Genomic DNA, 17598 nt, shown 5'->3' with positions numbered 1-17598 from the left:
TTCCTTATCTTTCACCAGGATATGATCTTTTGTTGCTTTTTTAAGGGGAAAAAAAAGGAAGAAACATCTCATCTTTGTGTGTGTGTGTGTGTGTGTGTGAGAGAGAGAGAGAGAGAGAGAGAGAGAGAGACAGAGAGAGAGACAGAGATAGAGACAGAGAGATGAGTCGCCTTATTCTACAGTCAGCACACACCCCACCCCCCTTTCAGGGTCTTTTATTGGTTTGAAAGTAGCCAAGCAGGCTAGGGTGTAACCTCCAGGTCCTCCTGACTCCCTCTCATGTGCACCAGCATCTATACCTTCTGTGCTCTTGTAGAGTCTGGGGATTGGACTCAGATCCTCATGCCAGAAAGGCAGGCCTTTTATATAAGGCAAGCAGTTTCTTCACCGAGCTGTCCCCAGCTCCTTCCCCTCCTCTTTGCTTTTCTTGCTGCTCCCATCTCTGTCGCCACCTGACTTCTGGATAAAATCTGCATTGTGCCATTGTATCTAGCTTCTCAGTTACCCTTTGAACCCTATTCCCTGCAGTGTACACTGCACCAAAGCCCCCATCCACCCCTTACTTACCACCTACTTTTACTTAACTATCCATGTTCCTCTTTCCTACAAGATGCTAAGACAGTGCTCACAGATGCCTCAGAGGCCCCGCAGACTCTAAGAGACATGAGGCTTTCCCATTCCGGCTTCTGGAATATCTGGCAGATATTAACAGAGGGGATGCTTTGTCAGGAAAACTTAATTTTCTCAGTGAGGCTGTGGACTTTCACCCAGTACAGAGCTCTAGAACGAAAATTTAGACCAATGATGGGGACTTAACCCTTTCCTGGCCAGACCTGAATATACTGAGACAAAGGCACCATCTTGTTGAGAGCAACTTCTCCCCTCTCTCCATTCGTCTGGGATTCAGATCTCATATATTGTCGGCTGTACGCAGAGAAGAGATCACACAGCACCGACACCCAAGGACAAGGGGTGAAGGGACCATGAGGAATGACCTAGGTCCACTCAGGGTCTAAAGGAAGAAGAATCGGGCAGTTAGCTCCCAAGCCCCTGAGGAAAGTGAACGGATGAAAACTCTTTGGAAGGTTATATCTCAGCCTTTGTTGAAGGAGGAGAGGAGAGAATTCTTTAGGACCTCTTGGCCCATCCCAAAGCTGATGATGTGGGGGAAAGAAAGGGCAGCTGGAGTCAGTTACTAGACTGGGTAGCTCCCATATGTCTTTCTGTCTGTGAGAGAGGAGACGGCTCCGTGGTCCCTCGTTGGGTACAAGCAGTGCTCAGAGTCTTTGCGATAGGCACCCCAGTTTGTCAGCATGGTGGTGTGAAGAATTGTCACCTCCCATAGGAGCTAATGGGTTAATCTTCAGGATGCTCCGCACAGCTCATCCTCCTCCAACATTTTTGTTCCTGCTCATTGTGTTATGTCTTAGCGGCACCAAGGCTGCAGCCGCAGGTGTAATGGCAGATTCTTCTCTTTCTTTACCTTGTCTAGACCGCTCATCTCCAATCAGAATCCCATCGACTCTGGTCTTAAATGTCGTAGGGCCTTGCATCCTTCTCCCTTGCCAGGCCCTCCTTCTCCCATCAGGAATTTTGCACCTCGCTTGGACTCCAGTCTCAACCCACCTCACCTGCCAGCCCATCCTCACCAGTGCTCACTGGTTCTCAAGGCCTTCACACACACCTTATGTCTTCATTTCCTAAAAACAATGCCTGCCGGGCTGGAGAGATGGCTCAGTGGTTAGAGCACTGACCGCTCTTCCAGAGGTCCTGAGTTCAATTCCCAGCCACCACATGGTGGCTCATAACCATCTGTAATGAGGTCTGATGCCCTCTTCTGGTGTGTTTGACAGCTACAGTGTGCTTATATATAATTAATAAATAAATCTTAAAAGAAAAAAAATACATGCCAGTTATTAAAAAAAACTTGGAAAGTAGAGTACAGATGCTAAAAAATAGATATCTAATCAGACTTGTGCCTTTCGTACATTTCTTTGGACTTTATTTTCTATTTTGTTTGGGCACATGGAGCCCCTTTTTGCTCCAAAGAGTTGGCATATGGCTTTTCCCACCTAACATAATCTTAGAATTGTTTTAAGTGTTTGGAACCTTAATTTTTTTTTTAAATTCTGCTTTTGTTTGTCTGTTTGCTTGCTTGCTTGTTTTAATGGGTCTACAGTCAGTTTATAAGTTAGGCTAGCCTCAAACTCAAGGTCTTCCTGTGACAGGCTCCGAAGGGCTATAGTTACAGATGTAAGCTGTGCCCCCCCCAACTAGTTGCTAGTATTTTTATAGCTGTTATAATTTATTTAACAGTTTCCCGCTTGAGTTATTACATTGTTTTAATCTTTTTACAAGAATGAGGCCTGCCACCTTAATTATTTAGAGAATTTCCTGGATGTGGAATTCCGAGGGACAAAGACAGTAGATTTTAAGGCTCCCGAGTTTTATGTGTCAACAAGTCAACTTGCCACCAGCATGAGGGACTTCCTGCTGGGTCCTGCCAGCAAACAGGATTGTCAGTATTATTACACTTTCTCCTTCTGAAAATGCTTGCTAAGTTAGAAAGTGGGCATTGAGTCCCTTGCTGCTTCTCCCGTGCTTGGCATTCCTAACACGGCAGCCCTGTAATACGGTTCCCCATGGTGGGGTGACTCCCAACCATTGCTAGTTCATAACTGTAACCTTGCTGTTGTTATGAAGAGAAATGGAAATATCCCATATGTGATACACATATGATATGATAGGATGCACAGCCCCCAAAAGGTTGCAACCCAGAGGTTGAGAACCGGTGTCCCAGAGAGATGTTAGCAGTTCTCCGCTCCACTGAGTTCTTGTGACGAAAGAGACTTTTTTCTGTGTGTTTGACAGATATTTCTTCATTTACAGTTTGTCTTTTGATGTTGTTAGTGGCTTTTATGCTTGGGCTTTTTTTTTTTTTTTTAAAGCTATAGGTAGTCCTATAGTCCATAGTTAATTTTTTTGAAATATACATGACAGCTATTATTATTTTGTAATAATTTTTCCCATCATGATTGAGTTATTTTTGAGATTTCCTTCATTTTAAAAGGTCTTGTGTATGTATTGTGTGTGTTGTTAATTTAACTTGTCATTTAAATACTTAAGTATATTCATACACTCCCAGTCTTAAAGCTGTAAGTGCCATATAGCCCCATCTTCCCACCCCATGGCCTTGCCCGCCACTGGATTTCAGGGGAGGGAGGGCATTGTCTCTCTCCATGTATGTATGTGTAAGTGTGTATACGTGAGAGGTGCTGGAAGATGTATGCTGACAAGCGTGTGCTAGTGTACACACCCCTGTGCATGCTTGAGAAGGTCAGGGGAGGGTGTTCCGTCCCACCCTATCACTCTCTACCTAATTCCATTGAGACAGCGTCTCTTACTGAGAAGGCCAGCATTCCCCTTGATTCCGTGGTTACAAGCCTGCCAGTGGCCGTGCCTGGCCTTTCACAGACACTGGTACCTAACTAAACCCAGCTCTCCATTTATAGAAGTATTTTTGTACACGGATAGCTCCAGCCCTCTGGATGTTTAAAAATCGAATCCTAGATCCTCACCTCAGGACACTTTAGTTTAGTAAGTCTATAGGAGGGATGTTAGAATCTATATGTTCCAAAGCTCCAGGATGAACCTGGAAGACAGCTACGCTTTAGAACTACTCTTCTCTGAGATAAGACCCTTTCAAGACACTGGACGTTCTTTACTCTCAGATCTTACCCACCTCTTTCATCTCTTCTTCTAGGGCTCTTTGTTCTTCAGGAACCTAGAGCATCCATCTTTGTGCCCCGTGCTGCAGCCCTGCACCTGGCATATCTCTCCACCCTGCTCACAGATGGACCCACCCTCTCCCTTGTGAATAAGCTATTTCGGGGCACACCAGGTGTCCCAACCCTCCTTTGAGCCTTGAGCACATTCAGCTCCTTTATTGCATGTCATGGCGTTTGTTTGGCTATAATTTCATCTTCTGTCACTCATCCCTAGGGAACTGCAGGCTGTGTCCCTGTGCCTGGCAACGCACCTGGCATGCCCCAGAATACAGGAAGTGCTTAATAAATGTTGGCACGCTCCAGCATCCAGGAAGCACTTAATTAATATGTCCTATCATGAAATGCCAGGCACTGAAAATGGCTCCTCTCCCAGGAACAGAATTCAAGCGATTTTGCCCCGGGTTGGTAGGTGTGTGCAGGGGCAGTGAGGCCAGTTCTGGCTGATGTGTTGTGTTCACTTATCAGCCAGACCCTACCCAGGACCCTGAGCCTTCAGCAACCCCTGGGACTGAAAGTCCCTGGCGGTGTGGAAGAGTACCAGAAAGACGGGCGAAAATTGATCTCTTGCAGATCTGTATTTCTTTCCAAACCTGTGTTATCCGATCTGAGGGTCAGAGAGAACCCAGCAGAGGACTTTTACCAGTCACTAAAATGCATCCTATAATGCAAAATGATAATCTGTACTTTGCAGCCTGTTTTTTGTCAAACCGCATGTGAGATGGCTTTCTTCACTACCTCCTCTAAATCAGAAGTGCTCCCAGTCTTTCAGGTTATATGCTGACAAACTCTAAAAGTAACATAGAAACTGTAGTCGCTGTGGTGAGCCTGCTACAACCCGGTCCGAGGCTCCTTCTGTTTGTAAGAGTCAAGCCGATACTGGGAACCAACCCTCCCCAGGTTTAAAATGGTGGTTGAACCTTAAAGAAGTAGGTGAAATAAAGTCCTGAAGAGACAAGGAGAGGACTGCTCAGTTACCTACCTGGAGGGATAAGGAGCAAGAGATCAGGAGAAGAGACAGGGAAACACACACACACACACACACACAGACACAGACACACACACACACACACACACACACACACACAGACACTGACACAGAGACACGCACACACCCCGGAGGGATACGGAGCAATAGTTCAGGAGAAGAGACAGGGAAACACACACACACACACACACACACACACACCCCACAAACCACAACAGCACCGGGACAACGGGGTTTTATTGTACTGCTGGGTTTCAAAGGTGAAAGTGTCATTTTACAGACTCCCGCTCTGCCTGACAGGAAGTGTGCCTGCTCTAAATCCTAATTTGGGTGTGTTCCTGTAGAAACGATGAACCCCCCTCCTGAGGGAAACAGAAACTCAATCGTGCAGGAAGCTAGATACCGAGAGAGAGAAAAGAAAGCAGTGTAGGTCAGCCTGGCAGCCAGCAGCTGGTGTACAGACAACCGGAGAAAGACCGGTTCTTCTCTGTGGCCACAGGCTTCTCTCCCAGCACCATGCGCGGAGGCAGAAGACTGCCTCTAGACATTCAGATTTTCTATTGTGCCAGACCTGACCAAGAGCCTTTTGTGAAGGTAGGTGGGTGGGCGCGTGTCCTGTGCTTAGGAGCCAGGGTTCCTGCTGGGGAGCTGTCTGTCTGTCACTGGCATGTGTTTGGAATTCCTTCTAGTTAGAAAGTACTGAGCACGTTCTTTTATTGCTGTGGAGGTTTCTGCTCCCTCTTTCTGAAGTCCTACATTCATCCTTGACTTGTTGCCTTCCCCATCCTCAGTTTGGACTGTTTCCATTCTGTAGACGTTGAAATTAGAAACAAAACAGAGTGCTTTGTTCAGCACGTTTAAAATGTTAGCTTTGTGGTTCTTTGAGGGTGGTTCCTGTCACTACTCCCTCAGAAAATAGCAAGGTCTGTTATTGTATTTCCTTCGCAAAATTCAGCTCAGAAGAGGAATAATTTGCACCTGCATTGCATGATTTGGAAGCCAAACCATGCATTACCTGACAGCTCTCACTAGATGTAAGTTGGATGCCTCTTCTTTGCAAAGCGGCTGTTGCTGCTTCTATGCCTGGGGAATTTTAGAGAAGTAATTACCTCACGTGTTCCATGCAATGATTCGTTGAGAAGAGGGACAGAATGTGATTGTGAGATGAGAATATTTATCGTTCATAAACCCAGCTGTATTTAAATACCAGGTATGTGTAGTATAATTTCTTTTCTGATCTAGGTGGGAAGTGTTTGATCAGTTTGACTTGCGGAGAGTGAATCATAGCCTGGTTGTAATTTAGAGTAAAGTTCCCTGTGCCTCGTGGTTGCTTCTGGTGACTGCTATCACTGTCATCTTACTGGCCTTGGTTGCTATGTACACAACCGGGAAGCTTAACTGAGGCCTGTCCTTATCGCCCCAAACTCTCTGCTTATAGACTTTCTGAAGGATCTCTGATGATTTCCTTTACAATTTAATTTTGGACGCACTGGCTGAAGGAGCCTGGCTTGTTTTCAAGGATATAAACCTTGTGGAGCTACTCAGCTCTGAGCAGGAGGGAAGAGTAAAACTGGAAGGCTGTGACTTTAAATCGTGCCCACTAAATGCTCAGCTGTCTTGGCTTAAATTCTGCATGTGTTCTGGGTTTGAAAATCCCGTCTTTTCCCCCAGAGTCCTTTTCTGTTTAGCCCTGCTACCCAGCACTCCACCTTTTAGTCAGCTGTGTGCCCCGGGGTTGTTTGGGGGAAAAAGTGCATCTGGGCTTCCACGGTGGCTGTGTCTGTCCTCACTTTAGATTATCACAGTTGAGGAGGCAAAACGCAGGAAGAGCACTGGCAGTTACTACGAGGAGGAGGAAGACGAGGAGGAGGGACTGCCTAGCCTGCAGCCCCACAGCGCGCTCCTGGAAAACATGCACATCGAGCAGGTGGGTTCTCCACGGACTGAACACTGGGCTGCGGGCCCTTACAGAGTGTCCCTTGGCCCTGGCCTCAGTGAAGCAGGTAGGTGAGGAAACAGAGGCACAGAGCTGAAATCTTAAAGAATCCAACCTGGAGGGCCCAGGGCCTTGGCCAGAGAGCTATAGAGGTGGGCTTGGTGCTGCCCTGATGCTGACCTCCTGCACTTGAATACATGGGATCCCACAAATGCCTTGATAACATTTCTTAGAGACTCACTGTTGGCGTTTGTGGCACCTAGCTTAAGCTAGACGTAAGTTGGCAGATGTGGGAACAAGGTGGGCGAAGTCCCTATGAACTCACAGAGAAGATCCAGGTGTCTCCTTGGTCTGTATGACACCTTAGTCAGTAGCAGCTTTCAACCTATGAAAACAGCTGGAAAAATATAAAATGACCAAGAGCCAGGTTGAATTACAAAGGAAAGAATATGTCCAGCGAATTCCCCTTTGGCTGGCTTAGTTTGTGTGAGTCTTCAGATATACAGTCCTGCATTACTAGGGGCACCTTGCTCTGGGATGCACCACACGGTTCTCTAGTGAGATGGTAGCTGTGTGGCTTGGTATAATACATTTCTGTGACATTCGGATTAGCACAAGTGTGTGTGTGTGTGAGAGAGAGAGAGAGAGAGAGAGAGAGAGAGAGAGAGAGAGAGAGAGAGAGAGACTGTCTATTCAGTGACACTAGCCAGCAATCAGGCTCTGAGTGGGCGAGGTCCTCCTGGTCAGCACCCTGGCCAAGGGAAACACTCCCCAGATTTCCCTTTTTCTTCTCGGCTAGCGGTAACAAATATTTGCCAGGGGAAGAAAGGTCAAGATGTGAGTGCACAGTCCTTTAGTTTGGGCCACAGGCAGTTAGTGGACACGCCGCTTCATGACTGATTAGTGGTTAAGATGTCTCTTTCCGTCCTTGCATTGGCAGCTGGCCCGACGCCTTCCAGCCAGGGTACAAGGCTATCCCTGGAGACTGGCCTACAGCACATCCGAGCATGGAACAAGCTTGAAGACTCTCTACAGGAAGTCTGCATCTCTAGATAGCCCTGTTCTTTTGGTCATCAAAGACATGGATAACCAGGTGAGGCCTGTTCCTCTCACAGAAAATATGTATCTTGCTTTTGGAGAGATAGGATTTCAGAGTAGCTCAGGCTATATAACCTAAGATGGTGTTGAACTCCTGATCTTTCTACATCCACCTCCTAGGTGCTAGAATTATTAGTGTGTGTCACCATCAATGGTTAAATAGAGCTAGGGACCAAGCCTAGGGCCATGTGCATACCAGACAAACTCTGCCAACCGAACCGTATTCCCACCTGAAAATATATTTTGGTGGTAAGTTTTTAAGAATACCTAACAGTAGAGAGACTGCTATATCAACTCCCATGATCAGGCTAAATGGATTTGGTGATTCTTGTTTTATGCCCTTCTCTTCTTGCTTTTGTTTGCTGGTGTATTTTGAAATCCTAATATAAAGAAAGTGGAGCAATTACATGCTGAGGGAACTTCTCCCTGTGCTGATCATGAAGTAGAAAACAATAACTTAGAGCAGTTAGGGACACTCTGTACAATGTGTACAGTTACAAAGACAATTCCAGTGACATACCACAGTTTTATCCTACGTACTGCCCATTGATGATGCCTGCTGGGTGGGGGATAGTCAACATCTGTTTATTGAGTCTGGAGTTCAGTGGTTCAGCAACCCCTGGAAATTCTTTCTGGGTGGTACTCTTATCTATGTGGTGGCTGCCCTTGCTATGAGCTGTTTTCGAGATTACATAGAACCCCATCTGTTTTATGCTGGTACCACCTCCTTCAAATCAGCTCACATTGTGCATAGGATATGTGCAGACCACTTTCATTTCCTGTTCTGTCAGGCCATTACATGTTACATTTCAAAGTCATTAATAAATCAGTTACTTTGGTCCTGTTATGTCTAATTAACACCAGTTATGAACATGGTATCTCAGGTTGGATATTTCTCATCCAAGCTTCTTGGGGTAAAAGTATTTTAAAATTGGATTTGGGGGAAGTTGTGGAATATTTATATATGTATAAGAAGATATATTGAGAGAGAGAGAGAAAGTTAGCTTTTTCTACTTCTGGTATGGTGTTGGCACTCAGAAAGTTTGAGACTTGGAGGGGTTTTCTGATAGGGGTTGTTCAACCTGTGATGCTCAGCTGAGCTGAGGAGCTTGCTGTGAACTGGGAAGCACAACTCTCTATCCTGCCAACTTACCTCCCTGAAGGAGGTACATATGTGGAGTGTGTGTGTGTGTGTGTGTGTGTGTGTGTGTGTGTGTGTGTGTGTGTGTGTATACCATGTGGCCTACATCTAATCCCTGCACTTGGAAGGCAGAAGAGGTAAATCTCTGTGGGATCAACACCAGCCTGGTCTACAAAGTGACTTCCAAGACTGCCAGGACAACACTGTGAGACCCCTGTCCAAAAAAAAAAAAAAGATTATAACTCTGGTAAGGTTATGGAAGACAGTCTTTATAGCTTTATTTCCATAATAGGAACTCTGGGAAGTAAAAGAGCTGTTACTATTTTTGCTATTATTATATCAGGACTGATAATATCTGATAATATCTAATAACGATCCAAGATAAATAGTGGGGACAATTAAGATGAAAATCAAAATAATAACACACAGTGTTTAAAGTCACATAGAAAGTTATGACAAGTTAGAATCATCGGCACTATGTCTTAGATAAGATTGTGACTATATACTTCAATTACAAAACTATATGTAGTTTCTGTCTGTTTAGCAGTAGTATCAAACTTATCCACACCGGGAAGGCATCAGTGAGGCGCGGTATTGTGAAACTTCCTGCCAGCTGAGATATAACAAAGGCCTGAGGCTGGCGCTTACACGTTGGCAGGGAGTAGAGCAGAGGCTTTCAGCCTTCCTGCCGCAGCTCTCTAATACCTTCCCATGTTGTGATAATGCCCAACCATAAAATTATTTTGTTGCTACTTCATAAGTGTAATGTAACTTCTGTTATGAGTCCTGGTATAAATATCTGATATGTAACCCCATATCCAGCACCTGCAGATGCATATGCTGGTGTGAATATTTGGGTGTTAGCTCTGCGCATTCCAGCCCCTCCATCCTGAGGGAAGAAGGCGGCTTTGCTGTTTATGGGAATGTGACAGACATATTAGAAACTACACATGCAGAAGGAGAATGAGGAGCTGTAGAGAGCTGTGGGAATCATAAAAGCAACAATCCTTTACGAGTCTCTGCAAACTGTCCTGAAGGCATGCAGCGAATAAAGAAATATTTATTCAAGAAAAATCTAATAAATCTTAGTAATAACAACGAAATTCTTTGCACTTGAGACACAACCCAATTCCCAGTCCTCCAACAACCCCAGCTCAAGCCTGTAGTTTTACTCTGGACTTGTGGGGCCCAGGAGACAGGGCCTCCTCGTCCCTTCACTGATGGTTTTCTGTCCCTTCTACCAGGCCCAGCACATCTTATACCCCACCTGAGTTCATGGTTTGAGAGATGAAAATCAGGCGAGTTTGGCCTAGAGGCAGAAGGTCCTTTTCCTCCACCCATCCCACACACTCAGTCCCAGGCGTGGCAGGTTGTGGATACCCAATGTGTCATTACTCTGTTGTAGCACTTGGTGCCTGCGTATTGTTTGAAAGAAGCCATAGGCCAGATTGGCACCCTGCTACTAAAGCACAGTTGATTTTCTGAAAAAAGCGGGCAGATGCGTAGCTGAGAGTTCAGTTCAGTGCCTTGGGGACTTGTTCCAGGAGGAGAGGCTGGTCATAGGACATGAAGCCCTGACTCCCTTCCCACAGAGCTGGGGGTGTCTTTCAATGAGCACAGAGGTTCAAGGCCAAGGATATTCCTGGCAGTGATTCCATTCTGGCTATGAGAAGAGTTGAGTTCACCATGAAAACAGGCTTCCCTAGCCTGTGTGAGGCCCAGAGTTCTGCTGTTAGCACCAAACTGTGGAGGGGAAAGAGCGGTTATCATGTACAGGTTTTACATTATCACGTCCTTTCCAGTTCTCTTTAGTTGTGTGGATTCCTGTTATCACTATGTGGATTGGCTTTTCATTAGACACAAATGTTATGTGCAAATTCTTTTGCATTCCTTTCCCCCTAAATAAATTAATAGAAAAAAAAGAGCATAGATCTTTGTTTATATAGTTCCTGGGCAACAAACTCAATCATGACCTTGGCATTATTCAATCCCTAGTTCTTAAATCGATTTCCATCATCACTGAAAAAAAAATTTTTAGCTGAGAAATATGATTTAGAACCTTGTAGAGGGCTAGAGATGGCATTTCCTATTGGTTTATCTGAAAAGGACTCATTGCCCATGTGTTAAAGGATTATGTACTCTCCTGTCATATTAAAAAAAAAAAAAAAATAGGTGCTACCCTATTGTATTCCAGGTCCTTTATTAGAAGAAAAAGTAATTGCTTATATTTTATTATAAGATTTTTTTTTTCTTCATCTTTAGCAGTTGTAGAGAAAATTGGGGAGTAGGAGGTATGAAAATCTTTAGGATTAGAAATCTGTGATGTTTAGTATTAAGCAGAGGCCATGAATAAAGACAGCACACGGTGATTTCGAACCAGCTAAAGTATTTTTTGTCGTTGTCAAACATTTTCAAATAACTTCTGCTAAAGCACTGTTTCTCAAGTATGCTTTGCAGTGGGAGGCACACAAGGTACTGAGTGACATTTTCAAGACATATATGGCTCTGTCCCCTAACTCTCACCTGTATGCACTGGATAGGATAGGAACCGGACAGAAAGCTGCAATAGTACGTGACCAGACTCTAACACGAGTCTCCGACCTCCCAGAAGAATCATGGATCTAGTAAATCATGCTTAGCTGGGTGGTGGTCGGCCCAGCACTCAGGAGGCAAAGGCAGGTGGATCTCTGTGAATTTGAGGCTAGCCTGGTCTACAGAGTGAGAGCCAGGGCTATATAGAGAGACCCTGTCTCAAAGCTCACTTCCCCTCCCTCCCAAAAATCATATTTAAAAGCAAGAGTTACCTTCTGATTCAAAGTTACTTCAAACTAAGTATTTTGCCCAGTCACATTTAAGTATTTTCATCTCATCATGATTAAAAACCAAAAGGAAGGAAAGTGCATCGTTGAGAGGTTAGGATGTCCAGCCTTCATGTCACTTACAAAACACATGAGCAAACTAGGCATGGTGGCTCATGCCTATCACACCAGCATGAAAACTGTGAAATGCTGGTGGCCAACCTAGGCTACATAGTGAGCACCAGTCTAGCCTATAAGTCTAGTCATAAGACTCCATCCCAAAGAAAATATAAAACTAAGTCATTCTGGAGATGTGACTGTGTCCTGTCACCCCATTTCTTCTCAATCTCCATATTGTACTTCAGCAGCCTTTTCACTGATGAATTGTCAGCCTCGTGAACACAGAATGCCTCTAAGTTTCTCTGATGGATTTCCCACGAACCAGGAAGCCTGGCCACATGGGTTCCAGTTAGAGCTGGGGGTGTTGTGGTAATTGCTTTGTTTGATGGGTTTTTTAATATACACTTAAAGAGTTCTAATTTAGTGATAACCTTTGCTGGAAGAGTTATAAGAACTCAGAACGATAGTGTGTCAAAAATAATTCCGAAGGTCTCTCTCTCTATGGGAGCTTAATTTTGAAGGTAAGTCTTCTGTTCTCTTTTCATAGATATTCGGGGCGTATGCAACTCATCCCTTCAAGTTCAGCGACCACTATTACGGCACAGGCGAAACGTTTCTCTACACCTTTAGTCCCAATTTCAAGGTACCTGTTTGGGTGAAATACCTGAATGGCCGGGGTTGTGCTGTCAGCCGTCAGGGACAGATGAAAGGCTCAGACACTGGATAGTCCTGCAGTCCCTCCCGCATTCTTAGCTCTCAGTATAGTTCTCCATGACCATGGTATACAGTTGCTCAGAGGCCCAGCATTAGGAGTTTCTCTGATGCAGGGAGAGACTGAAGGTCAGAGCCAGTGTGAAATATTAGTGTTTCACAATCATTGGTGATCTTGGTGGTAGCCACTCTCTCGAGTGCTTTGTTACTCAAAGGGGCGTTTCCTTTACATACAACATGACTACGCCAGGTGCCTTCTTCGTTAATTCTCGGGATTGAAACGTTGGTGCCTTGTTTTGTCTTTTTGCCCTCAGGTCTTTAAGTGGAGCGGAGAAAACTCATACTTTATCAATGGAGACATAAGTTCTTTAGAACTTGGTGGTGGAGGGTAAGGTTCTTGTCCTTTTGCTGTTTGGGGATCCGCTTAGGTCCAGCTAGTCTCTTTGTTCAGATTAATTAGGGCAGTGTACTAACACAAGCACAGGCTCCTGAAAATCAAAGATAAACGATTTATTAATGTGCCCGAGAGATTGAGACCATTTGTCCTTTTAAAGAGACCTGTCTACACAGCTGGTTCTTATTTTGTGAGCAGTGTACAATTCTGTCTGTCTTGGGCCAGAGGAAAGAAAGCCTAGCGCATGTAAGCTGTGTCTGTGACCTTCCTCCTTTAACCTCTTACAGGGGACGGTTTGGTCTGTGGCTAGATGCTGATTTGTATCATGGACGCAGCAACTCTTGCAGCACTTTTAATAATGATATCCTCTCGAAAAAAGAAGACTTCATAGTTCAGGACCTAGAGGTATGGACATTTGAGTGAAATCCAGGCTGCCTTAAACTATGACAAGGAAAAGACTGGGTTGGATTAGCCATCTTACTGGAAGACGGGCCCCAGCCCTGGCTGCCTCACCCAGCAGTGCATTCTCTCAGAGCACCACAGCAATGCAGACAGATTCTGGAAGGTTCCTGCGGAGGGCAGACACTGAAGACAGAAATCTGAAGTCCAGATGGTTTAACAAAAAACAAACAAAAAGGCTTTGTTACCTCCACAGCTTTCAAAATCCACACCATGAGAAATCAGAGTGTTTATAGGTGTAGGAGTTAAATGTGATTTTTATTTTTGGTAACTGTGAAAAAAAATAAGATACTGTGGAAATGCACACCTGCCTTGTACATTTATCAGCGTAATTTTACCAAATGTATAGTTACTTGTTTGCCATAGAAAGATGAATCTGATTTAGAGAAATTGAAAGAATATAGCACTTAAAGGGAATATCTAATTTTTTTTTAAAAAAAACTTTTATTTATTATTTTTAGTATATTGTCTGAAATATGTTGATTTTTTTTCTTTTAATGTGTCAAATCCTGCAATAAATGTATATGTTTTATGCTATGTTTGGGAAACAAGTCTCTTTTGATTTGTATAGTTTTATATTCATTTTCACCCTGATTATTTAGGGTAACATAGTCTTTATTTATTAAGAGTGTGTGTGTGTGCGTGTGTGTTTTCAAAAGCTCATTACCAATGTTTTTTCATCTATTATAGACCAGCTTTTTATTTAGTTTTTAAGGTACACCTTGAATGCCCTAAGCATTTGTGTGAAGCAGAATATGACATCTCTCACAGTTGTAAGTTGGTGTTTATCGAAATACGGATCTTTATGAACATGAATGTACAAGTCCTACTTCTACAGAGAATGTTTGCTTCTTATGAAATTGTGTGAATTGTGTATTAATAACAGTAACTTAGTTTCTTAGTTTTTTCTTTTCTTTTTTTCTTTTTTTACATTGTTTCTTTCCAGGTGTTTACATTAATGGTAGCCCTCTGTTTTAAAAGGGAGTGTTTCATTTGTGCATTTTCAATGTCTGATAAAAGATGTCAAGTTGAAGCAACTTTCTTAGAACCTCATTGGAGAGAAAAACACAATTCAAAGAATTACATTCATATCACAATTGAAAGAAAAAAAGAAAATCTTTTTTTTAATATAAACTCACTTTGCATCATAAGACATCTTTTATTTGAAATAGCAAGAAATGAAACCATCAATGCTATTGGTTACCTCCTTTTATGAAAGCCAAAGACTACTAATGGAAAAATTTACATATGATAGCCAAAGCTGCAAAGTAGTCTATTGCAAATTATTTCCCCAGTGATCTTTGAAAGAAAAATGAGCAAACCATGTTACGTATCTGTTTATGTTCAGAATATTTCCAAGTCTTTCTTCCAGTTTAGACTCCTTGTAAGAAAGCACTGTCCGGTGGCCTCCGTCAGGGCCGATGGTTACATCCACTGCCAGTCCATGCTAGTTTAAAGGAATGCTGTAAAACTTTATGTCTGTAGACCATATGCACTTCTTACCCAAGTTCTCCCACTGAGGACTCTTGCTTACACACAGTCTGACTTTGGTCTGCTCACACACACGAGCTGGCGAGATCCCAGGAATGTCATGTGGTGATTACGTTCATCATTACACCATTCGTAACCATACGCTGTTAATGAACAAGATCGCCATCTTGCCTCTAGATTACTCTTACCTAGTTTAGTCCACGATGCTATACTCGTGAGAGCATATCCAGACACTGTGTTCTCTACTTAAACAGTATTGTCTGAACAGGAATGTGTGACCCTTCATTATGGATATCAATGACATGTAATGCAGTGTATTCCAATATTTTCAATAAAGGAATTTATGCATTCAGTGTGCATTTCTTTCCTAAAGGCTCATTCATTGACCATTTATAGGTACAGCCGGACTTCAGACATGTGGCAGGGTCCAGTGCAGGACAATACAATAAAGCAATCACATGACTTTCCCAGTCCTGTAAAGATTACGTTTAGACGATAGTGCTCACAGTTTGTTGAGCGTGTGCTGGCATTGTGATTAAAGCAGTGTATTACTTTAATTAAAAAGACTTCATTTTGCAGCAGTAGAGATGACACTGTGGCTACCAGAGCGTCCTGTGCTTGCTGACAGAGAGCACCATTTCTTAGCAGCCATGTTGGGCAGTTCACAAGTGCCTGTGACTCCCAGTTCCAGGGAGATTGTGTTCCCACACAAGCAACTGCACACACATGTATGCACACGCACACATATACTTACAGCCTCACATACATGCACTTGAAAATAATAAAAGAAGAATAAACATTAGGTAGGTGAAAATCCCATCTTCACAGTGATAGAAACCCTAAGGAAGATAGTTACTAAGGAAATCCAGAGGATCGTTAAAGAATATTTTGAAAACTCGCATTCTGTGAAATCTGAGATTTAGAAATCATAGTCAATTGGATACGTTTCCTGAAACATATGGATTATCAAAAATGAATAAGATGAAAAGAGCCTACAATGAGCAGTACCACTGAAGAAGTACTAGGTCTCTCAACAAATATAGCCCAGGACTAGACAGATTCTCATATAAATTCTACCTAGTATTTATTCTCTGTAAGAACCAAATGTTTTACTGAAACCCTGAAATGCCTTGAATGGCAGTAGGACTAAGTAATTATTAACTAATTTATAATATTGTAATTAAAGCTGAGTAGCCACATGTGAGCAGTGGCCACCATAATGACATCTCTAGACCAAGATGTCAATGGTAAGACTCACAAATGTTGACCCTCTCATTCCTCACACTCTGATGTATTTCTGTCATTATGGACCTTGGTAGTTTGGTGCCGCCCAAGGTGTTAGTATGTCTCCCACTACCTAGTCAGTTCATTAAAACAAACCAGAGCAAAACAAAAGAGTCATGTTCCTTGGGAGTCTTTATATACATAAAAAAAAAAAAAAGGCAAATCTTTATAGAACTCTTGTGCCCTGACCTGTATCAGATAATTTTCCTTGTGTAACCATACACACGGTTTGTCCCCAGGCTGGACATGCCCCCACTCACAGAAGCTCCATTGGGATCCCGTACTCCTGACTAGGCAACCACCCACAACACTGATGGAGCATGGTTTCACAAATTAAATGACCAGTTTCAGAACTGTCAAGAATAATGAAGACCCAATAATGCCTAGGTAGTACTATCCAATGGACAATCATCCTTAAAAGTTAACCAGCCTTCATGCCCCCCCCCCACCACATGTATAGTTTTTAGTGTTGACTGTCCCATGAAGTGGAAGTAGATGGTGTTCAGCAGAGACCCACAGCTGGCCCAGTACAGGAATGTAAAGACTGCAGAATGTTTAGCTCTAAATGAATATACACTGTGTGTACTGCTCACCTTCTCCCAAGGCTTGGGATTGCTGGAGGAGCAAGGGTGGTGGCTGACTACAAGGAGACACTGTCCTCTGGACACAGCAGGCTGTGAATAAAGAGTGGTTGTGACAACAGGGATAAGGCCCACATAAGCCCATGCCAGTCCAATCCCAAGCCCCTCCTAGGTACAGCTTCTAGTGACTTGTTGACTCCTCTCCAGTGGAAGACCACACATCCATGAGTATCTGGGCACCACAAATTGCTCTTAAATTTAAAAAGAAATAGAAAGTTGAGTGGGTGGGAGTGGGGAGTGGATGTTGGAAGAGCTGGGACAGATGATTATGATGAAATAATATTGTATGGAAGTCTTAAGAATGAAGAAAAATTAAAAGCAAATTTATAAAATTAGAATCTGATACATGTGTATATACACAACATGATTTCGAATATGTGTTAAGCAAAATACCTAAGACACAGTTCTAAGGCCTTGGGGCTTCAGGAAGTTGGTGGTGAAATAATTTTTAGATGTCCAAAATTATTGCTACCTGGGAATAATTCAGAGGCCATCTAAAGGAAGATCAGACTCTAGTTTTGCACTTTTGGGCTGTGAATGTGAAAAAATGAAAAGTATTCGATTAAGTAGACTATTCTGTTCTCTCTTTTACTTAGGAATAAAAATATTTGGACAAAACAATCTTAAAAAATTTAATTTATTATGTATAAAATTATATATATATATATATATATATATATATATATATATATATATATATATATATATATATATATATATAAAATGAAGACAGTACATTGTAACTGTCCTCA

The 17598-nt window shown here is 43.1% G+C and overlaps 1 protein-coding gene across 3 annotated transcripts in view; it reads left to right on the top strand.

The window, feature by feature from the left end:
- NCOA7 (nuclear receptor coactivator 7) overlaps positions 1-15196 on the top strand; it is a 122766-nt gene extending 107570 nt beyond the window's left edge. For all 3 annotated transcript variants that reach the window (XM_080929645.1, XM_080929644.1, XM_080929643.1), the window contains 5 exons: positions 6569-6700; positions 7650-7802; positions 12414-12509; positions 12892-12965; positions 13259-15196. In XM_080929645.1, coding sequence (XP_080785771.1) covers positions 6569-6700; positions 7650-7802; positions 12414-12509; positions 12892-12965; positions 13259-13394 — 591 coding nt within the window. In that variant the 3' untranslated portion in view covers positions 13395-15196. The remainder of the gene's footprint in view (positions 1-6568; positions 6701-7649; positions 7803-12413; positions 12510-12891; positions 12966-13258) is intronic.
- Positions 15197-17598: the final 2402 nt, after the last annotated feature.

The sequence above is a fragment of the Micromys minutus genome (genome assembly GCF_963924665.1).
Source record: "Micromys minutus genome assembly, chromosome: 15".
Lineage (NCBI taxonomy): Eukaryota > Metazoa > Chordata > Mammalia > Rodentia > Muridae > Micromys > Micromys minutus.
This window is presented reverse-complemented; position numbering and strand designations above follow the sequence as displayed.